The sequence below is a fragment of the Tenrec ecaudatus genome, chromosome 12 (genome assembly GCF_050624435.1).
Source record: "Tenrec ecaudatus isolate mTenEca1 chromosome 12, mTenEca1.hap1, whole genome shotgun sequence".
Classification (NCBI taxonomy): domain Eukaryota; kingdom Metazoa; phylum Chordata; class Mammalia; order Afrosoricida; family Tenrecidae; genus Tenrec; species Tenrec ecaudatus.
Window position 1 is genome coordinate 50,121,652 of NC_134541.1, and position 25,868 is coordinate 50,147,519.

Consider the following 25,868-nt stretch of genomic DNA (forward strand, 5'->3'; position numbering starts at 1 on the left):
CCTTGTGACTCCCACATAATGCAGTAAGCACACAGCAACATTGGCAAACAGGCCGTGCCAAACATGCAAACCCGAAAAGAATCAAGCAAATGAACAAACTCAGACAGGGACCCTAAGGAACAGCTGTGGCCAGCCGAGTCCTCAAAGATACATGACATGAAATTTATGAGAATCCACAATAGTGTGACAAAGTGGGTTGGCACAGACTGGGCACAAACATACCACACTGGTCCCCCCAAAACCCAAAGGGAACCCCACCCTACTTTGATGTTATAACCGCTGCTATTATTGAAGTGGACAAAAAAAACTCCATAAAGTCAAAGTCTGATTTATTAGTTTATCACATACTTTATTTATGAAAAATAAAAGCCAAATTCTTACAATGCTGCTCACTAGGAGGTGTCAGAAAAGAATAACACATTCTTGTGGAGAGCTGACCATTTTCTGTAAGAGATCATAGCACACTTGTTTCAGTGTCCTTCCCCTGATATCCCAACTTCAAAAACGGAGTCGCATGTGAAGGGTGTATAAAGATCAACAAGATGATCTTGCTCTTGGTAGAGCGCACACACAAGATGGCTAAAAACCATGGGATCAACAGGGAGACCTAAGAAACGGAATGTCTGTGACTTATAACAAGTATTTGCTGTAAGTGATCCCTCTCTTAAAATATCTGTTTGTGGGGACATGGACACATAGTGAGGCAAGCATGTGCCAGGCATTTTCTTATCCTTGTTTCCAAAAGGCACACGTTTCCCACACCCTTTCTTGATAAAAATAAATTACAGGAGAACCCTGAATTTAGATTCTGACAACTTTGAGGTATTAAATGCGTACGAAAAGGATTAGTTATGACTAAGTAATATGCAATAAAAATAGCTTTAAACCAACATGGTTAAGTGTTAAGATTTTTAGAAATCAAAATATTTATCCACATCATTTTAAACTAAGGTAAGAAACTAATAAATCTCCCATGGCTAATGACTGAAGTGCAAGTGCTGCTGCTTTCACATTGGTTCTGTTGCTTTTCCTTCACTCAGAACAAAGGCAGATCAGTTGTTCTTAAACAAGTCAATGCAGCTTTGCAAGAGGGACACATTATTCTGGAAGAAAAGCAGAAGTCAAGATAGTGCTATTAACTCTCCGGTCTAAGGCATATCATTTACCTCCAAGAATAAAATTCAAACCTGCTAACCTTTCACAAAAATCAACCAAAACAAATTAAGTGCCTCCTTTTATTAAAATGTGTAATGAAAACCCCCAACCCCACCCCACCAGGGTCTGGGATGACTGCCTGGGAAGGCTCAAAGCTCAAGGACCAAAAAAATTGCTTTATAGATTTACAAATGACCAGGTTGAAGAAATTTAGAAAATTAGAAATACCCAGAACATTATATATGTGATTTACATACAAATCATCCCTGTTATAGTCAGAATCCCCGAATGATATAGGCAGTCAGTGGGCTCGGCTGCTTCACTTACCCTGGCATGCTTAATTTCCAACTCAGACATTTCAATGAGATTCTTTCTAAATGCTGCCACTCTCTTCTCTTTGAAATTAGTCAACTCTGTAAGTGAGAAAGAACAAGTTTGCAAAGCAAAGTAAAACAATTTTCATCTTCAGCCAGATGTTCTTATGCACCAGGACAGTGTATGTAAGACTTGCACATCACACTAGATAATAGAACCAACCTCATTATGGTCTACCAAGTCCCAGGGATGACCCCCCTACTCAGAGTAGCCATGCACAAAGGATGGTAGGGCCGGTCGCACCATGAAACAAGACGTTCTCTCACTGACCCATGGTGCTATGGGGAACAGCACAAGAGACAATGCGCGGCAAATGTGCCCATGTACCCCATGCACAGTGGAATAAAATACAAAGTGCAACAAGGCAGCAAAGGGAACAAAGCAACCAATTCCCCAAGGAATCCTAAAAATAGACTTGACTTGGGGGACAGGGTTTGCACTTCATCAGATCTGATTCAAAAACACTCAGAAAGACCTAGAACTATCGGTTGTTTTCCTTTTGCCCTATGTCTAGCTATATTAGACAGGCAGGACAAATAATCCTGAAGAGAAAACACCGGGAACAGGAGTCCCAGGGGGACATGGGAAAGGACAGGATGGGGAGGGTGAGTGGGGAGCCAACATACTCAGGGATACGGGAAACAAGAGATCTAAAAATGTTAAGGAGACCTGGTTTGGGGGGGTGGGGTGGTTGATCAAGTACAACGTAACAAGAATTTCTGAGAGCCAAGTGAAGGGTGAGCATTATAGTGGATCAGGAGGAAGGTGAAGAGAGAGGAAATAAGTAGGAAACAAAAGTTATTTATAGAGGTAGAGCTATAGGCATGTATATATATAAGTATATTAATTTACAATGAAAGGGATAGAAGCCAATGTATATATATTTGTACAAGAGTAAGACGATGGGCCTCTACTCAAGTCCTCCCTAAACATAAGAGCACTTTGTTCTAATAACCTGGCACTGTTTGATACTCACCATCCCGACAAAATCACTGAAGACAAAATGGGTGCATAGGCAAATGTGAAGAAAGTGGATGGTGTCTGGCTATCAAAAGATATAGTGCCTAGGGTCTTAAAGGCTTAAAGTTAAACAGCCTTTAGCAGGGAAGCAGCAAAGCCCACATGGAAGCACACTAGCCTGTGATTATGAGGAGTCATCGGGATCAGGTATCAAGTATCAAAATATCCAAAATAAGCAATTATATCGATGTGAATGAGGGGGGTTGAAGACCCAAAACCCATCTGTGGACAAATTGGACATCCCCCTACAGAAGGGTTACAAAGAAGGGACAATGCAACCGGCGTGCAGTATAGCACTGATGAAACACACATCATTCCTCTAGTTCTTGAATGCTTCCTCACTGCTACTACCGTGACCCAGAAGTTCTACCTTACAAATCCAGTTAGAGCAGAGTGCACACAGCGGTACAGCTACGAGCTCTTGACACATGGAATTGAGAGCAGATAAAACCCTCAGGAACAGTAGTGGGAGTAGCAATATTATGAGCGCGGGGGGACACAACACCCATCACAAGGTTGGATATATATAGCCCACCCCCCAGGACGAATAACAGAAAGGTGGGTGAAGGGAGACAACAGACAGTGTAAGACACAAAATAACAACAATAATATTTAATTGATCAAGGATCCACGAGGGTGGGAGTAAAAAGAGCTGACACCAAGGGCTCAAGTAAAAAAAAAAAGTTTTGGAAATGTTGATGGCAACATATGCACAAGTGTGCTTAATATAACTGGATGATGAATTGTCAGAAGATTTGTAAGAGCTCCTCAATAAAATTATTAATTTTAAAAAAAGAAAGGAAATAAGTCCTAATGGTACAATGGTCAGCACTTGACTATTAACTGAACCCACCTAAGGTTTAATGGAAGATTTAACAATATGCTCCTGGTAAAGATAGCACAATTAAACCTAGAGAGCAGTTCTACTCAATCAACTACCAGCTTTTCTTAAAGTGTCTCAAGAGAGATCAATCCCCGGGAGGACATCATGCTTGGTAGAATAGCCACGAGCAAAAAGGAGGATGACAGAATGGACTGGGGCAGTGACTGTGACAATAGGCACAAAAATAATTGTGAGGCTGGCGCTGAGACTGTTCCAGACTAAAGAGGACTTAGGAGACCTGACACTTAAATGAAACCCTAGACTGAATTTGCATGTACAGATGCAGGCTGTCTCAAGATTAACTTTACCACAGTTGATTAACTGTCCTGTGTGTACACAAGAGAATACATTCAAACCAGGAAGGAATGTGCAGTAGTATGTGTGTTCAAATGATTCATAAAGCAAATAAGGCAAAGTCTGATCATCTAAATAACCCCAAAAAAGAATTGGAAGGTGTTCTTTCAATGTTTTTGCAGCTGTTCTTCCCCATAATCTTGTAAATATTTCCAAATAAAGGTGTCTCTGTTCTACCTTCCTTTGCAGATCCAGAAAGCTGCTCAAATTTCTGGCAATATTCCTGTTGGTGTGTCTCTGCCAGTTTGACATCTTTGCTCTTTAATCGGGCCTTATCCAAAGCTTTATTTGAGTTCTCGTAGTCAATGAGAGCTTTGGTACGTCTGTGTAAAAGATCCTGAGAAAAAATGAACACGTATGGCATGGTAGTTACCTGATTCTGAATAATTCCCAGAGTTCCAAACAGGAGAACGAAATATTTAAGCTATTAATATAACCCGTCACCACTGAAATGCTCGATTACTGCCTGCAAAGTTAGATTATACAAGAATCTCATCTGTCTTCCCAATTTGAATTTTTTAATCTCGGATTTAGAAAGGCCAACTAACTCTAAAAGTGCTGCTGAGAGTTTTAGAAAGTTTCTTTAAATGAATCAGAAGACCAACATAGTACAAATGGAAGAACCTATTCTAATTGATTGCTCTTTTGCTTCAGAAAAATCAACCATTTTTTATCAAAATAGATGTACATTTACTGATGGAAGATTCAAAGGGTATACTAGTCAAACCAAGTAGGACGATGGGACAGTCGCACAACCTCCCCCACCAAATTCTGCTTCTATGAACTTAACCTGCCAAGCTAATTTGAAATAAAGATCTCTTTCAAGAAAGAAATTACCATTCACTAAATCACTAAACTGGGTAGTCATAAGTTTTTTTTAAAAAAACTATTACAATTAATACAATAGCCAAAAATGGGAGTTTAACAAAACAATTGAAGTTAGGTAAAAGATAACATGCGATTTTTAAACTATGTACTTTTGTGAATACTTGAAAATTTTCAGAAATGGGTAAGCTCTTTAATTTCATGAAAATAAAACTACTTTAAATGTCCCACATTCAGTAACCTATGTTATCGTATATACTCGAGTATAAGGTGACCCGAATATCAATCAAGGCGCCTAATTTTACCACAAAAACTGCATTAAAAATGTGTGCTAGAAAACCTTGGCTTCTACATGAACATATACAGTATATAACCTATGATGTGTCTACTTAGCAAAATCCTTACAGAACCAACAATAAACATTTATATCACAAAAAATGTTAGGCTCACTTACATAAATAATTCTGATAAGTGCCGGTCTTTCAGACTACAAATACACCATGAATCCTGTGTGGGTTGTGGCAAGATTTGCCCTGTACTGCTCTGATTTTTTTTTTTTAATCCTGAGCTTACCTTAGCAGCCTCTATGTTGAGCATGTAGTATCTAAGGAGCTCTGTCAGCTTTAAGTCTTCATCAGATGAAACTCGGTTCTCTACTTTCTATTAAAAAGTAAACATCAGAGTCAAAGTAGTTATCCTACATTAGAAAATACTTAAGAACGCCAACTCAAAAATCCTTACCCTAAGTTTCTCAAATAGTTCAGCCACCTTCAAAAGGTACCTGAAAACACAGGCATAATTTTAGTCTAATGTCTTAAATATGATCTTTGTCGATACTCATAAGTGCTTTCATTGAGACTGGCTCGAAATAAGGGAAAGCTCAGCCTACTAGCAGTGCCATCCAGCGGGGCTGTTGGGTTCTTCCTTATGATCACCATAACCAAATCTATCCTGGGACAGTGAAGTCATGGGCATAGTTCACGAAAAGATGACTCCAAAATCACTCCCGTATTAAAAGAATCAGAACCTGAGAGGAGGAGGGGTGGGGGGGTGGGGGGGGGTGGCGGGGTGTGTGTGTGTGTGTGTTTTAAATGGGGTGGCAAAAGGTGAAAATAGATAGCATTTACCTATACCGGGCACAAATTTGTTATGCCAACGTAAGGGCCAGAGACTGGTTCTGTCTGTGATTAATGAGCTTATACTCTGGAGCAGAACTGAAACCACATAGTTATTACTCACTTTGGCTATGTGCCAGAGTTGCTTCTGTCTCACAACAGTCTCTATGACAGAGAACTACATCCAGTCTTCTAAGGCAGTGATCTTTAGGAGAGCAGATCCAGGTTTTACTCTCTTGTAGTGGCTGGTAGATTTCAAACGCCAACTCTACAGTTGGCAACCAAGAACTTCACCAAGGAGCCACCAGTCTGCTCTATTACTCATTATTCTTCCAACTACACCAAAAGAATGTCTGCAACGAGGGCCCAGGAGCAATGTTTTGCCAGCAAACACTCACTTTTTGATGACGGTGGGCTCTTCTAAAGCCAGACTATGTAAACAGGCTGCGGTGTGGATATAGTCATCAGCAACACCTGCAGAGAGAAGAGAGAAGGACACCTCTTTTGACATGAACAGAGCTGGGCATGCTAGCAAAGCTGTGAGTAGCCAGTATGTGAATGGTATTTACTTTTATGAGATCTGGTCATTCTGTCAGCTTTTGTACACGAATCCTTGATTCTATTGTAATAGTTAATGAGGAAATTTTTCTCCTGCTCAAAAAAGTCATCCACCTCCTAAAAGGGAGGAACAAAAAATTTAGGAAATAGGAGTTTTGTGATTGCACTTTAAGAAACTACAGCAAATAAGCTGATAGACTAGTGTCTAGAGAGCAAGAGAATGTAAATCATTGAGGTGCCATTTTACACTACAGACTAGTACACACCCAAGGGGCACCAATAATGTGAGAAAACACTTACTATCGCTCAGACAGCAATATCAACAATTTGGAAATGCTGAGTAAATGCCTGGCATTCCAACCCCGTGCCCACCCCATGCTCCCTCCCTCCCCCCCAAAACCCAAACACTCACTGCCATCCAAAGTCGATGAGGACTCTCATAGCGACCTTCCAGGGCAGGATAGAACTGCCCCCTGAGTGTCTAGGACTGTAACTCTTCAGAGGAATAGAAAACCCCACCTTTCCCCCAGACATCCTCTCTGGGAGTCGGGACTTCTAGTACTACACACAGAGCTCAGCCTGGTGCAATACGACTACTTTTTCTTGTATACAAGGATCTGTGTGTGCATATGTAAGTAGATTTGACTGGTTCAAAACTGGAGGGAAGCCTGGCATCAACATTAGTACTTTCTTTGAGTACCTATGAATAATTAAAAAGTATATTCTGGGAATTCCTTACCCAAGCCTAAAGTAACTGTAAAGGTAAGTCAGTTTTGTTTTTTAAAAAAGGAGAAAGGAAGTGAATAAACAGCACCTATGAAAACAACTTAGCGGTTATGTATTCGGGTGGTAAATCAAAGGTCAACAGTTTGAAACTAGCTGATTCCAGGGAGAATGGTGTAAAGAGTTAACCTCAAAAATCCACATCAGCAGTTTTACCTTGTCCTACAGGTCAGTATGAGTCAGCATGGACTAGATGGCATTGAGTTTGTTATATGATAGAGATATGAGACTGTCCAAAAGAAATATATGCCATTATGTGGCAGTTACATTTTTTCTAGCAGACACATTATCATAAAAACCACATGAAATTACCACTACTATTTCACTTGAGATAAAAAATAATTCAACAGCTGGAAGCCAAGAGTTTCCTAAAACAGCCCAAAGTCAAGACTTACCTTCACTCCAGAAAAGAGGACTTCGTCAGCACTTTTCACCACACTCTTGAAAAAGCCGCCAAACATCTCTTTGGTATTTTTCCGCCTTACACTTAGCTAAAGAAGAAGTTTGCAGCATACATTATTTTTCCAGAGTCACATTTTATAGTCTAAACACATTCAAAAAAATACTTTCCACTAGGATGAGATACTTGTAATGTAGACCAAACCTAAGCCACTGAAATGACCAGGCCTAAACACAGGCCCTCTTCATTCTCCAATGTTAACATAAGAAATGTTTTCAAAAAACTAGATCTTGAATGGCTTTTAGACCTTTGGCTAAACTATTAATAATTCTTTTGGGTTATAAAATGATGAAGTTTCTGATTTGGCTGGTCCAATGGTAGTGGGTCATTAACGTTAGTGTCACTAAAGTTGGTATACAAACCCCACCACTGCTGAATTTGACTGCCTTTAAAAAAAAAAAAAAAGAAAACTTTCTGATTTAGAGTTTGTCTCAAACATATTCAGGAAAAGAAGGCAATACTTAAATAAAGAAAAGGCACAGGAAAAAAGCAAATGCAATCAAAAGTCCTTCCGAATATGAGCCACAGCAGAGAAGCAATGTCTGGAAGGAAGGGCGTCCTCACTGCCTCGGAGTTGATACCCACTCACAGCCACCCCTAGGACCGAGCACAACTGTCCCTGAAGGTTGCTGGGACTTTACATCTTCATAGGCACGAGGAGACACTTGTTTCCTGCTGTGAAACAACCGGTGGGTTTAAACTGCTGACTTTTTGATTAGCAAATAAATATATAATCCACTACAGCACAAGTAGAGAAGTCAACTTTTCTTTAAACCATTTTATAAAAATGCCTTACAGTGTGAATTTTAGTTGGTTTTTTTGGGGGGGAGGGGGGTTGTTTACATCAAGCAAAGTTTGCACTGCTGTTAAGGAACTAAGAACTTTTTAAAAATAGGTTTCAAAGTATACCAATATGTTTTTGAAGTACAGCCACAAAATTGCAAATGGATTCACAGAAGTAATAAAAATGCCTTACATCCTGATCATATTCCAGGAACACATGAAAGTTTCGATCTTTACTAAGAACTGGGTGAGAAGAAAGCCGCTGAAGAAAGACTTCATGGGTGGATACAGTCTTCTTAAAGACAGCAAGATACTCACTGAAAAAGATGGATGGCGATAAATTTGCATGACTCAGCTTCCTAGCAAGCACTACTCCTGGCTCACAGTGGGGAGAAGGTGACGCTTTTGAGCCAAGGTTGGTTCCAAATTTCCAGAATCCAGAGCAAGCTATTCAAGAGGGAAAGCATGTAGGGCGTTCCTTCTAGCATCCCAAATATTTAAGTGGTTTTGTAATGGGTAACTTTAAGAGTTGTCTATTTTTCTTTTTAAGAACTAGTTAAAGAACACCAGGTACAAGTTGTCAGTTCACCGGGTACAAGTTGTCAGTTCTCTTAATGCACACCAGCAGATAAGGCGCAGGTGGATGATTACATTTTTGCGAGAGTGGATTAAGGTACATTTCAGTCAAACTTCTCTTCCTGTTGACTTGGACTTCCCCTTTCAAATTTAGGAACCTAGTATTAAATCTGGTTACTTAGAATAGCTTTCGGCTAACGTGCTGAAATTTAGTTTTTCCTTAACTTGTAATAAAATTTTATAAAGAGACTTTGTACACTTATCAATAACTTGAAATTTTTTCAAAAGCAGAGGTAGGTTGATTTCTTTATTCTGCCAGACCAATACTGCCTAGCACCTTTGTCTACACCAGCGAAAACAAATAATTTTTCCAGTGCCAAATGACCACCACCCCATCCCTCCAAGGGAATCAATGTTTAAAATTTAAAATAAAATAAAAATGTCCTACATGCTACAAAATGCAGTTCTAGAAAAATATAGTAGGCAACTTATTATCTTTTAGAAAACAAAACCAGGTGTCAGATTCCCCTTGGTATTTCTGTATACATCAATCACCCTTCTCCACCTTTCAAAAGATGTAGTCTATCCATTAACAAACCAACTTACGCTTCCAGTTCTTGCTTCATTTTGCCAAATTCTTCTTTAGTCATAGACCCTTCACCCTCTCCCAGTTTCTGCATCTTCTCTCGAGGACCATCAAAGTCAGGTTTTGCAGGAGCAGGCGGAATCTGCAGCAGAAGCAGGCAACCTATGAGTCCTGCCCTGTAGTGACTTTTTTAGTTGGTGTGCCCAGAAAATGGCCCAATGCAGCGTGGCTGTCTAAATGTCAACTGCTATTTTCCTATTAAGTCTATTAATTCTTGTTATTTAAAAAGAAACAGAGGAGGGGGGGGGGTGGGGTGGGGAGCTGATACCAAGGGATCAATAGAAAGTAGACACCTAGAAAAGAAGGCAGCACATGTACAAATACGCTTAATACATTGACGTATGGATTGTTATGAGTTTTAAGAACCCCGTTAAATTAACTTTTTATTAAGAGAGAATTTTTTTTCATAAAAACGCACCGTCCTCCCCTGTAATTAGGCACTCACTTTGAACACAAATACTTTTTAGTTTAACTCATTAGCCAATTAGTGGATGCTACATTTTTTAATCTTGCTTCAAAGTCACTTCAAACCTAGAATAATCAAAGCTAAAAACAATGAAGTATCCTCAATATTATAAATTCTAAAAGCTCATAATTTTTTAAAACTTGAGGATAATCAAAAGATTCTAGTTATATGTGAACAAAATATTTCTAAACAAAAGCTTAGTAAACATTAATTTCTTTCTGTTAGTAAGAATTATATGGGCAGATTCTTTTAAACAAGTGTTTCTCAACCTGTGGGTCGCGACCCCTTTTTTGGGGGGAAAGGGCCACCTGAGTCATAACAGTAGCAAAATGACAGTTATGAAGCAGCAACAAAAAATAATTTTATGGTTGAAGAACTGTATTAAAGGGTCGCAGCATTAGGAAGGTTGAGAACCACTGCTTTAAACCATCAATAGCAAGAAAATACATACAGTACTTTTCTTTAAAATCAGTTGTCTGTTTCCGTAACCAAGAATTAAATCTCAAGGACTGACGAGAGACAGTTCACATTTAGTAAGTGGTGATAGGAAAGGTAGTATCGAGCAAGAATAAAGTGTGTCCAGCTTACTATCTATCTCACCTGTGTCTTGGTGAAGAGTTTTCTAGGATGCAGAGCAGCAGTGTCATATAAATCTGTCTTTGTTTTTTTTCCTAACTCTGCTAGTGAAGAAATAGGATCCCTGGTAGCACAGTGATACATGCATTGGGTTGCTAACTGCAAGGTAAGCAATGTGAAACCACTCGCTGCTCTACAGGAAAGACGAGGGCTCTCTACTCGTGTAGAGTTCACACGGTTGTGGACACTTCTGAGGCATAACCATACACCTCATGGAAGTGGTTTCTGAGTTTGAAGCATCAGGCATGATATAGTTTAAAAACAAATGGAGAAATATTTTCAGGTCAAACCAGGCCAGGAGCTGACTGGAGGACAGATCATCAATTAATTACTCACATGTAAGTTCAAGTTAAAGCTGAAGAAAATTAAAACAAGTCCACAGGGCCAAAATATGGCCTTGAGTCTATCCCACCTGAAGCTCACAAACTCTCAAAAACAGATTTGACACACGGCACACTAAAGACAGAAGGCCCGGCAAGCTGTGGGAGGACAAGAGCATCGTGAAGAAAGCAAAAGGCCAAGACCAGAAAGAAAGAAAATATCCCGGTGGACATCAGAAGAGACTCTGAAATGTGTTCTTCATCTTGAGTAGCTAGGGCAAAATAGAAGAAATGACAAAGTCAGAGAGCTGAATAGAAAATTTCAAAGGGCAGTTCAAGAAGACAAAGCCAAACATAATGAAATGTGGAGACTTCAGAATGAGAAAACCACAAGAACACATTATACGAAGAAGAATGAACCATCAGGTTTGGAGAAAGGCTTAACATCATGCAGCATTGCAGATGACACATTCTTGCTTGTTTAAAGTAAGGAGGACTTGAAACACTTGCTGATGAAGATCAAGGAATACAGCCTTCAGGATGGATCACAACTCAATGTAAAGACCCAAATTCTCACAACTGGACCAATAGGCAACATCAGGATTAATGGGTAAGATGGAATTTGCCTTACTTGGATCCACAATCATTGTTCAAGGAGGCACCAGTCAAAAGATCAAAAGATGCATGACATTGGGTGAATTTGTTGCTTCAGACAAGGTCAAGTGTATTCCCTAAAGAGCACTGAAAAGCACTTTGTGTTCTCTTTCTCCCAGAATGGCGGCCCCAGGGAGGGAAAAAAAAAAAAGGGACCTAGATTCTCTGCTCAATGTCCTGAGCCTCAATAGAGAGTCTCTAGGAAACAGGAGAATTTGAGTGGATGTTGCTGATCAAGTACAGGATAAAGACAGGAATGACTGTTCTTTTGTCCAAGAAAGAAATCAGGATTCTGACAAAGTACAGACTGAGGAGTCTATCCCACCCAGATAGCTTTGACAAGCTACCCATCCAAGAGAGGTGATGACAGCTTTAGAGACAAGTATTGAGGCTGTTGCCATTCCAACCAGTTTTATGACAGGTACCATGATGGTCCACAACAGGATGTGAATGACAGAGGCTCAGACTTCAGGAGAGGCAGTGGCAGAAGAGCATTGGTAGTGGACACCAAAGGGATGACAACTACAGAGAAGGTGGCAGACAGGATGATGGAGCACAGAGCTCCCAAGATGATTACTCAAGGTGATTACCGGCCTAATAATAGAGAGCTCCCCCACCCCCACCCAAAGACCCAAAGTCAATCACTGAACCTAAAGGTTTGGCGAGCTCCTAAGGAAGATGATTCCTCTGCGAGCACCTCCCTGTCTACTCAGTCTGCTTCTCTTCGGAGGGCAAAGAAAGCCTGCTGACACAGCTGCTAGAGAGAGAGCAAGAAGCAGAAGAGCAGCTAGAGGAGGAGGAGGAGAAATGCCAATGTCAGCAAGATCAGCCGAAACTCCAGTGACAGCCTCGAGAGGCATCCAGGCTGGTAAAATGAAGAAACGCAGGAACGGAAAGGACGGGAACAGGCAGTGAGTCATCATAGAAGGAAGTGAGCCATCATAGACCGGAACTCAGCCACTTCTGGCAGAAATACAGTGGGAAGACTGTCACTCTCCAACTTCTTCAAAGCCTCTCAAATTTAACAATCTCTACAAAGGTCATGCCAGCCCCCAAAGGAGAATGACGTTCTAATCCTCCTGCTCGGTCTCAGCTCAGACAGAGAGCAGCAATCCCCTACAAGTGTTGGACGAAAAGTAGCTCCAGTTCCACCATCTGAAGGACCAACAAGATGAATATAAAGTGGTTGGGGTGAGTGTCCTAAAAGACCAAAATGGCGCTCCAGCTGTGGTCCAGCAGATAGAAGGCACCGAGACCAATGGAAGGATTCGGACAGGAAAGAGCCAAAAAGGATCAAGACTCCAGATTTGTATATGAGCCAAAGGAAATCTGAAAAATTCAGCTTCCAGTTCAGTCTGCCATCAAGCATGCAGTTCTCTCAGCTGTTGGGGAAGAGGAAAGGAGGCGAAACTACACTATCTAGACCTCTGCATCCTGTGCGCTCTCCTAGGCTCTCTCCATTTAGAACATGGACAAGCAAATCAAACCTCTGCAGACACGCAAAATAAAACTTACTATTTTCTGGGGGTGGGGGGAAGGGTATTGAATGAAAAGCAGGAATATTAATTTAATGGACAGAGATGCACCTGACCTAGACCACAGTTATTTTTTTAAATTGCATCATATGCATGCATGTGAAAGGTGTACACTGAATAACTGATGTGTTTGAATTGTGGGACTAGTGAAGACTATTCAAAGTATCATGTACTGTCAAAAGGACAAACAAATCTGTCTGTCTTGGAAGAAGTATAGTCCGAGTGCTCCTTAGAGAAAAGGGTGAGTTCATCTGACATACTTTGACATGTTGTCAGGAGAAACCTGATCAGAGGGACAGCCCAAAAGAGGAAGGCTCAATGAGCTGGAGTGACACAGGGGCTGCAATAATGGGCTCAAACCTAGGTACAATTGTGAAGATGGCACAGGATGGGGCAGTGTTTCATTCTGTTGTGCCTGGAGTTGCTATGATTAAAACAAAAACTCAAGCATTGATGTAACACAACTGCCTTCTTGAATACAGGCTACATCAATTCTGAGAATCTACTGCATACCAATTAAGGCTTTCAAGAGAAAAATTCTACTTCAAGTGTACAAGACACTAGAGGAATAAAAAAAACCTCATTACGGATTTATATCATTAGTGTTTATACCCTTTTAAATGATACAGAAAGTATGTTGTCATTTCATAGCTGTAACACTGTTCTCCACAGTTAAGAACTTTCCTAGGAAGGAAAGTCATATATATTTATATAACAGAACAACAAACTGACTACCACTGAATCAATTCCGACTCACTGCGACCCTATAGAGGACAGATTAGAACTGCCTGTGTGTTTCCAAGACTATAAATCAGTACAGGAATACAAAGACACAATAATCACTATAAAAGGTGGTTAAGACTCTAAACAAAATAGCAAGGTAGAAGAATCTAGTTACAGAAATTACCTGACTTGATTTTCTATCTAAAATGTACTTACAATAAGTCCAGCATAATCTGGTGTTTCAATAAGAGTGTCATGTAACCACACAAAATCTTCGTGTTGCCTCGTAACAGAAAATTCTGGACTCTGAAATGTGGACAGTGTTGTCTGTGAAGAAACCACAACTGTATTTAAAACGGTTTAGGTATACTGAATTATACTATAATAATAAACACAGTATCACAGTGAGAACTAGTGAAGAACCAAGCCGCAAAACATGCTCTCTCTATGAATACTAAACACATCTACAATCCAGCTTGCTCTTATTAAATCTGTTCATAAACAATACATTTCACAGACCACCTTTTTGATACTTGTAATGAATAACCAATGAAAGATGAGAAAACGTTAGATAGTTAAGCTACGACCCCAATTCTATCTTAAAAGGCTGAACAAAATGAAACATGGACCTAGTTAACGTGCATGGGCAAGGACCTTACCTACAGCTTGAAAATTTATTTGGAGAGATCAAATCATATGCTCGTGCATCAAACTGCTTACTTTATGTAAGTGTTCTGTACTTGGTATTAAGTGCATGTTTCAGGTACTTTAAGTAAATGTATGCTTTCGTTTCCTCACATACAAAATGGTGTAAAGCCCTAAGAAAAGTGCTTAGCATAAAATATTTCAATAAATTTTTAGTAACTAATCTGGAAAGACAAACAGGCCAACCATGTTCTGAAGACTCATTAAGAAATTAAACTATGGTTTTCCCTACATGATGGGGTCTCTATATTGCTTCAATCAGATTCAAAATCGTGGGGGGAGATCTCCAGCTCACAAAGAGCAGGCTGTCGATGGAGAATGCACACAGGTGTGGCTTTCACTACAGCACCGCACTACGTGTGCTCATCAGGAGCCTCAGAGTACAGGTTCTTCAGCAAAGCTTTAAGGCACCACCAGTGAGGGGAATGATCCGAGACATGTGTAGATGATGTTTACGACAAGAAAGAGCAAGAGGGGTTAACCTTTTCTCACTCCAACAGCAGCAGAGCTACATGAAACAAAGACAAACTATTTCAGTTGCAGGAGTTCACTGTTGCCCCATTCTCAAGTACACTGCAATCTAACAATGCTTTGCTTAAAGTCATGCTGCTACTTACCTTTGTGTGCACTGTAAATTTGACCTTATCTCTCTCACTGAGCGCATCAGGTATGTCAATCTGAAGTGAGGGATCGACATTTAGGTCCACAGACACAGCTCTAAGCTGAAAAATAATTTTTAAAAATGTTAAGTCTAAAATTTTTAGCCCTAAAACACATCATTCTAAAGTGAGAGATAAGTAGTCTGAGATATTTAGAATAAAGCCGCTGTTTTGAGATGTCACTAAGTACCTAACTATAGGTAAATCTCTTCAAATTTGAGTTTATAGTACCTTATACTATGAAAAAGAAACAACTATTTCAGCACGTGGGAGGGGGTAATTCAAAAGTATGTGGGAATACTGAATGAAAAATAATGGAATTTTCCCAATTACTTTTTGAAGGCCTCTCAAATACCACATAGGCATTATTCCTATGAGCATTTATTCAAATGCATGAAGAACTAGAAAGAAAAAACTCATGAAAGGAAGCCTTCTTAAGTCCAAATAATAGAATAGTCTAACTAGTTAAGACTTTCTACCTTGTACTTTGTGCTTTCTAAAGATACACATGGTACTAAACTGACAAAACAACTCACTGCCATTGAGTCAGTGCTGACACATAGCAAGCCCTGAAGGCAAGACAGAACTACCCTCTGGTTACAAGGCTCCGTCACTCTCTATGGGAGTAAGTCCACCTTCCTCTCGAGAAACAGTTGGTTTCGAGCTGCAGGCCTTGTGTTTAGTAGCCCAACATGCAACCACCGCCCCACCAGGGCTCCTTAGCAACTGGAAAAACAGGAAACTTCAGGAGACAGTAAACGGTCATGAGTAGAGAGTAGAGAGAACTAGAAGAGGAAGCGGGTGCCCTAGTTGAAGAATGTAACCACACTTTACTGAATTAAACATGGAGAAACTGTTGAATCACTAGTTTGCTGTGCAGTCTCAAAAAAAACAAAAAGATATAGGTGAATTTCAAGCAATATAAATTATAAGCCCTAATTTCCAAGAAAGGCAAACTGGTGGTCAATCCTAAACACACACAATGCATGAGACACATAAAAATAATAAGCACATCGAGTACACATACAAATAAGTACTTCGAGTGCCCATTGCTGTCCTGAAACCATTTAGCCAACTACTGCTGATAAATCAAATGACTTTCCCCCTAAAATGTGTTGGAATTCTAATCTCTCTACCCCTCTAGATGTGAGTTTTCTCCATGTTAATTTAAGGAGCTCCTTTCTGAGCTTTAAGGAGTCAAATAAGCAGAGTGATGCTATGTAAGGATTGGCAAGCAACTAAGAAACATCAGGAAGAAGAAAGTCTTCCTCTAGAGCTGACAGAAAGTCTTCCCCTAAAGGCAATGTCCTGAAGTCAAACTTTGAGCCTCCAAAATGTGAAAATTAAAGTATTCTTTAAAGGTTCAGGACCAAAGGTTCATACATGTAGGATAAACTTAGAAAATCTGTTATCAAGTTAAAAAAGGACTATACATCTTCGCTAGAAATGCAGCTTTCTTCTGTAAAACCAGGCTTTACTAATCTTCCCCAAATTATTTTCAACATGAGCTATAAAACCACAAAGAAAAAACCCACAATAAACTTTAGCAATCGCCCTCAACATCTCAACGTAAGTACTTTTCTTCCTAAAACAATTGTTGATGACTCCTATGAAATAGTTGCTAGTTTGGCTTAATTTGCACACGTCCACTTATGAGATCTCTGCAAACAAAGATAAAATTTCAAGGTCAGGACAATGCACGTGATTCTCAACTTCTAGCTCTAGCACATTTCTGATAAAAAGCTTCCTTCCTCCCGATAGCACGAGACGAACACTGCACTCAGTAACTTCAAAATATAACTGAAGACTGCAGACTTTGGCCTCTCGTATGAAGGGTGCTACCCCTGGAACTGAGTATAGGCAGGCCAGCCCCGAGTTCCAGTGCAAACATGGCCGTAAACTTGGACTTAGTGGTATGACTGTTTGCTGGCCCCCATGCCCATGGTGCTGAAATTGCTTCTGGGGCAAAGGGCAGGGCATCTGGTCACCATGGAAGGCAGGAGCAGTACCATCTGATTAGTGGTGTGTGCCAAGACACCATGTTGGCTGAGGGCTTCCACTTCAGGATCCCCTGGTTCCAATATCCCATCATTTATGATACCCTGGCACCCAACCCACCCCCAGGCCCCCAAATCTCGACAAGTTCAAAAAATCTACAGATGGCAACTTCAGTCTCAGTTCACCACCTTGGAGCTTCATAGCACATACCATAACCTAGGGCTAGACTATGAAAAAATGCTGTCATCCATCCTCAATAAAGTGCTTAAGAATGTGGTGAGTGGCCGAGTTTAATGCTTCAGCTGATTGCCATCAGGCTCAAGTGTCCCTTTTGAGCTGAGGGTCAAAGACACCTGGATGGTGTAGCCAGAGCTGAGCTTTAGCTGGAGTTCACCCACTGCTACTGAAGCCAAGCAAGTGGCCTAGCAGGCCCAGTTCTTATTAGAAGGGGGAGGGGGTGTGTATAGGAACAGTGGCAGAAGCCTGTGCAATGGTGAGGCTGAGGCCATCAAGATGCTTCAAGAAGTACTGAGCAAGAATCTTGGCTGAATCAAACTGTTCAACCCAGAACATGTCCAAGAATAACACCAGGTCACATCTCAGAATCCTGTTTCACTGCTGACAACCTTGTGGTAAACCTATTGGATAAAAGTGTCACCTGGGGAAGTGATCTCATTGTGAGCCCGGTGACCCTGGAGATGAACTGGATCCATTTCTCCCTGGGTTTAGAGGAGTTAGGGGATCCAGAAAACCCCCTAGTCAATATCAGCATCATGATGATCCCCTCTGCACACCTTCTGCATTAAGAATGGCCACTGGCCCTTTCTCAAGATTATTTTCCTCCCTCATTTCCCCCAGGGGCTTTGGAACCATGTGTGATTTGTGTGAATTCCCTCCCTTGAGGATGGAAAGAGAACCACCATTCCAGGAATTAACAATGTTATTTGGGTTGTAGAACTCAATTCATTCCAAACATATTTTTCCCATTAAGAAACGGGAACTCTTATGGGCTTGTTGCTTCTCTGCTGGATGGTCACTTGTTTAGCTTCAAGCTTTTAAGACCCCAGCCACTGTCTTTTGATAGACAGGCACCATCAGCTTTCTTCACATTTGCTATGTAGCCATTTTGTCTTCAGTGATCTAGTCAGGTGTACATCACAGAATGCCAGGTTGTTAAAAACAAAGTGCTCTTGCATTGAGGCAGGGCTTGAGCAGAGGCCCAAGGTGCATAGGCTAATACATTTATATGAATTTACATATGCACACATCTATGTTTATACCTCTATCCATAGCTTTTCTGTCCTAGTTTTCTTTTACTTTCCTCCTCATCCATCACGCTCACCCCTATTCTGCCTCTCAGTAAGTCTTAGATTGCTATTGCACCAATACCCCCAGGATCTCTACTTGCTCAGTGTTTGATCGCCACTCCCTTCACATGGAAGCACACCAGCGTGTGCAATCATGAAGTGTCAACCGGTTTGGGTAACAGGCATCAAAAGACCCAAAATACACACACAGAAAAACCGTATTGTTGAGAACATAGGTCAGAGACGAGACTCAAAACCCATCTGTAGACAATGGGATACCCCCTTTACAGAAGAGTCACAAGTATGGAATGAGCCAACCAGGGCACAATACAGCACCAATTAAACATAATATTCCTCTGATCCCTTGAGGCTTCCTCATCCCCCACTGTCATGACCCCAGTACTGCCTTTCACTGCATCCTAGAGCGGGGCATGTGCACAAATAATGAACCATTTCACCTTTGGCTGCCTTAACTTTTCCCTCAAAAAACTTGGTAACACTAACTTGGGCCATGTTGCATCCAGCTGCCCAAATCAGACAAGTAGGGGCCTTATCCAAATTTTTCAATGTAACTCTATTGTAATTTGCGGTTTTCTTCCTCACTTTACAGCTGGTGTCACTTTCTTTGGAGCCATGGTTAGCAACATTTTGTGTCAGTGAAGTTGAAGACAAGCAAAATGTCTAGTGTTTTAACAACTTACACAAGCATGATTGCTGAGTGGTGCTTAAGACCCATGTCCAGTGAGATGCAGTGCTCACTCTGGTGTGCAGGATTTTTCAAGTCTGGTTTTTGGGTTGACCATCAGGATAGTTATGAACAGGTTTTTCTCCCTTGAATTTTGCGGTTTTAGTAGTAGCAAGTTTGAGCTGGAAGCCATTCCACAACTGAGGTCATTACTGTAAATTTCTGACAGAAACTGACACCAAAAGCCCCCGCTGAACTGCATATTCCCTCCTCTTACATTGTTTTATCTGGCAAAGCCAGGCAGATCCAGGTATAAGAATGAATGTGGGCCAGCTGCAAATACACTGGCACTGGAGGAGCCGGGCAGATCCCGGTCCAATGGCAACCTCCTCCTTTAACTCACACCCGACACCCAATGTGAGAGCTCTCCATGGAGTGCACCTTTGAGATTTGGGTTAGAGGGCCTTCAAAGTCCAACCCAAGGCTGTCCAGTAAATTCCAGCTCTGCAACATGCCTAATGGGACAGGATACAAATGGCCTGTATGGTTTCCAAGATTAACCTCTGTGGAAGACTAGCACCTCTCCCATAAAACTGATGGGATTAGGCAGACTTCTGGTTGGCAGGTGATTTAGCTCCACGTTATCGGGACCCCCATGCAGACCAGTAAATGGAGAAGTCAAAGCTATGAGCTTAATAGCTGTTTTTCATTCCTTTGAACCATTATTAAATGGCACCAAACGATAGCTAAAAGCATAGACTATTACTGTCCTTGTCAATATGGAAAGCACTTTTGCCTTGAGCGTGGTGAGGTCACAATAAGAAGGGGTTTAACAGACTGTTATGGGGATGTACCTCAACTTCTCCAGAAGACATGACACCACAGAAAGAGCCAATCAAAAAGCCTATATAACATGAAAATGCAGATGACAGCTAGTTGGCCACCTGAGACACATATTTGTGTCCAGTCTAAAGAAAGGTGACCTAATCTAACTATTGCACCCAAGTAATTTTTCTCTGAAGATCATCCAGAAATGATCTCAGTACATCAAGAGGCAACTGCCCTTAGTTCAAACCAGATTCAAAAAGGGGCATGAAAGAAGTTATCACTGCTGCTGACAGGTGGATCTTGGCTGCAAGCAGAGAATACCAGAAACATGTGTTGACTGTGAGGACTTGGATTGTGTGCACTATGGAACCTTACAAATAGGGATCCCAGAAAACATTTATACGTGAATCCAGGGGCAGAATAGAACAAGGGAACACTGCATGGCTTAAAATCAGGAAAGGTGTATACCAAGGTTTTATCCTCACCAAATTTATTCAAATCTGTATGCTGAACAAATCAGAGCTTTATTACATGAAGAATGCAGCATCAGGTGTGGAAGGTTTCTAACAACCTGTGAAATTCAGATAACACCTTGCTTGCTCAAGTGAGGACTTGAAGCACTTGAAGGATGGCAACCTTCAGTATAGGCTGACTCAAAATTCTCAGGCGATCGTCTATGACTGACATGATAAATGGAGAAAAAACTATAGGGTCTTTTTTCTTTTTTGAGCACTAAAGTGTGGGAAACAGAAAGATTTCTCTCAAGTAGTCTCCCCCAATGTTAGACTTAGGACACTGCTTGCAACTAATAGTAAATGATTGGCAAGTTATCTCCCTGAAGACTCCAGCCATCCAGAGCAAGGAGACATCACTGTCCCTCCCACAATAGGCAGGGTTCACTCCCTGCTGTTAGGGCCAGTGGATTGCTTCCCCTGAAAGCTTAGGCTAAATATTCTCCAGCTCTAGGGCAACCAAGGTTAGACTGCTATCCTGAATCTAGGACGCACCCATCTTGTCACATGTGCACCCTTATTCCCTCATTTTCCTGTAGCATGTGTACCCCTAGATCACCCTCCCATTACTATTATCCATAGCACAACCCTTTCCTGTGACATTATGTCTTCATCTGTACTTAGGGGGCTTGCATGTCCCCAGAGTATAAGCCTTGGTTAGCAATAACTCCACGTGGACCACCAAGGCTGAGGTAAGCACACTACCGTGAAATGTCTAACTCCATTATTTCAATCTCTTCTCATGTTCGCTATGACTTTAATCCTTATTACTGCTGTAAAATGGTACCTACCAGATCTGTGATTAGGGGCTGAATTCCATGACACTAAAGTGTCCCTGACCCCAGCCAGGACGTATATATGAAAATGCAGTAAGACAGAATTGATGTTTGAATTGTAGGACTGACAAATATTGACAGTACCATGGATTGAGCTGCCCTAAAGCCCTCTGCAGGGCTGAGAAGCAGCTGTGTACACCTCCATGGGGACTCATGCGGCATGTGGGCTGGTCCTACACCCCACGGACACTGCCCAGTGCAGCAAGGACATGGTGTCGTGATAATGGTCTATGAGAAAGCCAACCCCAGGCAGCCACACTTTGGGATGCTGTCCAACCACATTCGCAGGAGTGCCAAAGTTGAGAGCAAGATCTTAAAGCGAGGCTCCTCAAGGCCAGCTAGGTTAAGCGTGGTCTTAGGCAAGCCTCACCAGACTGACTGCATTTCAGTGCATGTGGTCTATCTTGACCCCTGAGGCCTCTCCTGTGTCTCAGCTAGCTCCGAGGTCAGTTGGTCTTTCCACTGTAATTTGGTGTGGACCCTTCAAGCTGAACTGTTCCTGGATTAACCAGGCCCAGTAACAGGCCCTGACCTCTCAATGTTTCCTTGCATAATCCATTTCCCTTTTAACTTCCCCACATTTCTAAGATTGTTCTCATTACTGAACTGCATCCTCCAAACAGCAAAGTTGCAAAAATTAAATCTATTTAAATGAAAAGGATCTCTGTTGCGAAGCATGCCCAGTGCTCTTAGAAGCAAGGATAGTGAGATTTTTGCCTTATACACTTTGGACTTATTGTCAGACCAGTCCCTGGTGGGTATCCTGCTTGGTAAAGTGGAAGGGCAACAAAAAAAACCACCTAAGGCCCTCAAAGAAATGGATGAACACTGGCTGTAACAATGGGCTCAATCATAACAATTGGGTGGCTGCTGCACTTGTTTCAGGACAGGGCAGTGTTTCATGATGCGGCACAGTCACTATGGGTTGGAATCCACTCTGTCAGTTCCATTTATGTCTTAATCTTTGCATGTATAGACCACTAACTCAATGGTCCCCATTCATAAGCTAAATGAACATTCTTATCATGGTGGCATATAAGGTATCAGATGAAACAGGAGTAAAGCATTGTGTAATGTTTACAGCTTCTAAGCCAGTACTTGTGCCGTAACTACAGAAGCACCAAGCTGAGTATGAGCTCAGCATTTCTTGTTTAATCAGCAATACCCGAGACATGTGCACAGCACTTAGTCCCTCGTGACATCCTTAGGAGGCAAGTGGCATTCCTCAGTGTGCTATGCTACCATTGTTAGCGTCCTCCAAACCACCCCACCCCAATTAACAGACCCAAACTTGAGTTTCGTCTTCCTAAATTTCCCCACCAGAATAATCTGACAATCATTGAACAAGAGGTAAGGGTTTTTTCACTTATAAAGTGAAAGTAAATGTTTCAAGAAATCTGCACACTTATGATTAAGCCAAAGCAGCTTCTCTACCACTCCCACCCTCAGTGGTCCCTGTGGTATGAGGTTTACCTGTAAAACTCCTTCAAAAGGTTTAATGGCTTCTATAGGGCAAGGGCACCCATGTAACCAGATAACCTTTGGAATCCTCACGAGTATGTTTCCAATACCCCATTAAGAAATAAAACCCTAATAAAATTATTTTGAAAATTAAAAAAAAAGAAAATTCAAAAATATTGTCACACTAGATTTTATTGAGTTTCTAAGTTTCACACAATATATACTATTTTGATACCGTTTCAACTTCTGGGAGTGAGGTTCTTAGCACAAAATTCTACTACCACCCCCACTCCCATCCAATAAGAAAACATTTCAAGTATTGTGCTGACTCCTAACTGGTCTTTCCTCATCCTGTACCTCACCACATTCCTCAAAGTCAAAAGAGAACTAAGGATTTTCTGATGTCATGTGCTCAGCTGCAAAGCTAACAAAAGGGCTGTAGCAAGTGATCAGATTTCCACCATTCATCTTGGTGAGATGAGACTCATAGGAAGGAACTCATCTCTGCTGACACCAACTATTCTTACCAATAGTCTACCAACGCACAGCTGTCCACTGTAGAACACAGCAAGACTGCAGCGCAATTGATAAGCTACATAGCCTGAGTTCCTAGAACAGGAACCAAGACCTGGAAAGAGGTCAGTGCAGCGCGCTCAGCGAATGGATAAACTGAATCATCATTTCACAAGTTCATAAGCCCATTCCAACATGGAGTACAAGAGATAACTACTTTCAAGAAAATAAAGCTAATTACTAGATATCTGGATTAATCCCGTGAATTCACAAGTCTTAAGTGTCTCAGCAAAATACTCCTCCCCTCCCTTCAGTTCTGCTTATCTAGTTTCCAGGTACATATTGTCCAAGCAATGAAATGTCTAAATTATGTTCCCTATTTCATATGCTAAAACTTAACCCATAGCAAACCTATGAACTATCGTGGAAATTACAAACCAAAATAAATCAGAAAACTTAAACACAAAGTATTTAAAAGTAAAATTTTAAACCATTTTCCAAAACCAAAAAGTTGTATATAGTTATAGAATAATTTGTGCAAGACTTTGCCTGTTACTATTTCACACTTGTGAGCTCTATTTTGGAGTGTAGTACCTTACAGATTGGATTAATAAGCTGTCCAAATAAAATGTTATAATACATTGGACTAGCACAAAGCAAAATGACTTAGTTTCATTATTTTTTGCTTAAAACTGAAGAGAAAAAAAATCCCATTAATCCTTTTTATTAAAGACAGGGACAAAGTTCCGATCGTTACTTCAACCTAGAGACAGAAAAAGGCTTCCATAATCCTTAGATTTTAGTGATGGATCAGGATGGTGGAAAGCTAATTTAGAAACCAGTATGGTCACCAGTTGCAATTAACTAAGATGGCTTGAGGCAAATAATTTTAAATAGCTTCCTGAAAAACGGGTTGTGAACTAGGAAAATACAAGGTACCAACAGCAAAGTAAAAGTTGCTATCAAAATTTTTATGTGATGGCTACATTTTTGGAGGAAACTGTTAGAAGTTTCTGGAAAGAATGGCATGAAGCTCCTACTTTGGGTTTAAAAAAAACTAAAACCCTCTTTACTTTTGCTGTCAAATGTATATCCCAACCACAATCACCCGTCCTTTGAAAATTTGTTTTAATAAAATGATAGGCTTTAATATTTTAGTCAAGAAAATTTCACCATCTAATGTTGAAACAGCGTTATTTTAAAAAATGCCTTCTAAGATACTTACATTTGAAGAGCATATTAAAATCCCCCGCCCCATCTATTTTTTAGGGAAAAACTAGTGTTGGCAAATCTGCACCTATATGACTAGGCTTCGTTTTAGTGAAGCGCCCTGACGGTAAACTGGCTAAAAACTGGACTATCACATGGCCTGGAAAGCTTGGGAAAAAGTCTAGTCTCTGCGAGGGCCGCTAGAATTCAAATTGACTCACAAATACAAACGTGGTTTCTCAAGTTGGCATGCAACTGTTAGCCAACTGAAACTTCCCAACTCCCCCACGCTCGCCGCATTTAATGCCTATAAAGTTGTAACGTGCATGCTACAGATGAGACTTGCATTCCCCACGGCTGCGCTTCCCCCTCCCCTCGGGACAAAGTTTCTCAAACTGAGGCAGGTTGTTGAATTGTTATTTTCTCACGTTCACCATCAAATTATGAACCCACGCGAAGATTTAAAAGAGTTTAATGTAAAAGCCTGTCCCCAAGTTTCCAGAGACCAGCCCGAGAGCGGTTCCGTCGGGTGCAGCCCGCGTCCGAAGCCCTTAGCTCGGAGCCTCGGGAGCAGGGCCAGGACCCACGCGGGGGGTGTGGGTGACGATTGGGGAGGAGGGTGACAGTGGGGTGGGGATGCAGGCGCGGGACGTTGGCGGGGCCCGCACCCTGCAACCTGCGCGAGGAGAAGAGCCTCACCTTGCTGTGGTCCTCCTCCTCTTGCTGCAACCCGGGAACCGCGGCCATGGCGACGCGGGTCTCGAGAAGGGGCTGCCTGGCTGGGCGAGGAAAGAAGAAGATGGACGGCCGCCTGGTCGCCTCTCGGGGGCGGCCGCGGTCCCGCCTCCGCTGGCCCAGACAGACTGGGACGGGAAGCCTGGGGACCCCTCCACCATCCCAGCAGCCCCGGGAGATGGCGAGCCACGCGCCACGTGCTCCCCCAAATCGCCTCCCCCGTCCCCGCTGTCGCCCATCTTGGAGCCGGGCATCAAAACCACGCGGGGCCTACCCTCGCTCTGCACCGCGCAGACACCGCAGACCGAAGGCCAGCGCCCGGGAACAGAGTGACTAGCTGCCGCCCAGGCCGCAGGGCACGTCGCGAGAAAGAGCGCGGTCCGCTGCTGGCGGAATTTATCCGCCAGCCCAAGTCCAAGATGGCGACGAGCGGTGACGTGAAATCTCGTGAGAGTAAAATGGCCCGCCTTATAGGCGCCCGCACTTCCTCCGGAAAGAAAGTCTAAGGCGAACTGTGACCTGGCGACTGCGCGCGCGCGCCGCAGTGCATGCT

General features: G+C 41.8%; 1 protein-coding gene, 1 non-coding gene and 1 pseudogene across 3 annotated transcripts; 1 reads left to right on the plus strand and 2 right to left on the minus strand.

Moving 5' to 3' along the window:
• Positions 1-322: 322 nt before the first annotated feature.
• Positions 323-25,753, minus strand: SNX5 (sorting nexin 5). 2 transcript variants are annotated; one of them, XM_075564023.1, is made up of 14 exons: positions 25,590-25,753; positions 25,280-25,359; positions 15,190-15,294; positions 14,084-14,194; positions 9,494-9,615; positions 8,505-8,628; positions 7,464-7,559; positions 6,297-6,402; positions 6,126-6,201; positions 5,354-5,393; positions 5,186-5,272; positions 3,965-4,124; positions 1,483-1,568; positions 323-1,103 (listed from the first exon to the last, which is right to left on the minus strand). In XM_075564023.1, exons 2-14 carry the CDS (start codon positions 25,325-25,327, stop codon positions 1,053-1,055), a joined length of 1,212 nt encoding a protein of 403 aa, XP_075420138.1. In that variant the 5' UTR covers positions 25,328-25,359; positions 25,590-25,753; the 3' UTR covers positions 323-1,052. The 2 variants fall into 2 exon arrangements, with proteins under 2 accessions (XP_075420138.1, XP_075420139.1); XM_075564024.1 differs by having other exon boundaries at positions 25,280-25,355; positions 25,590-25,739.
• On the plus strand, positions 11,730-12,942 carry LOC142422215 (eukaryotic translation initiation factor 4B pseudogene; annotated as a pseudogene).
• Positions 23,304-23,544, minus strand: LOC142423697 (small nucleolar RNA SNORD17). The gene has a single exon (XR_012779300.1). It is a non-coding gene; the product is annotated as a small nucleolar RNA SNORD17 (small nucleolar RNA).
• Positions 25,754-25,868: the final 115 nt, after the last annotated feature.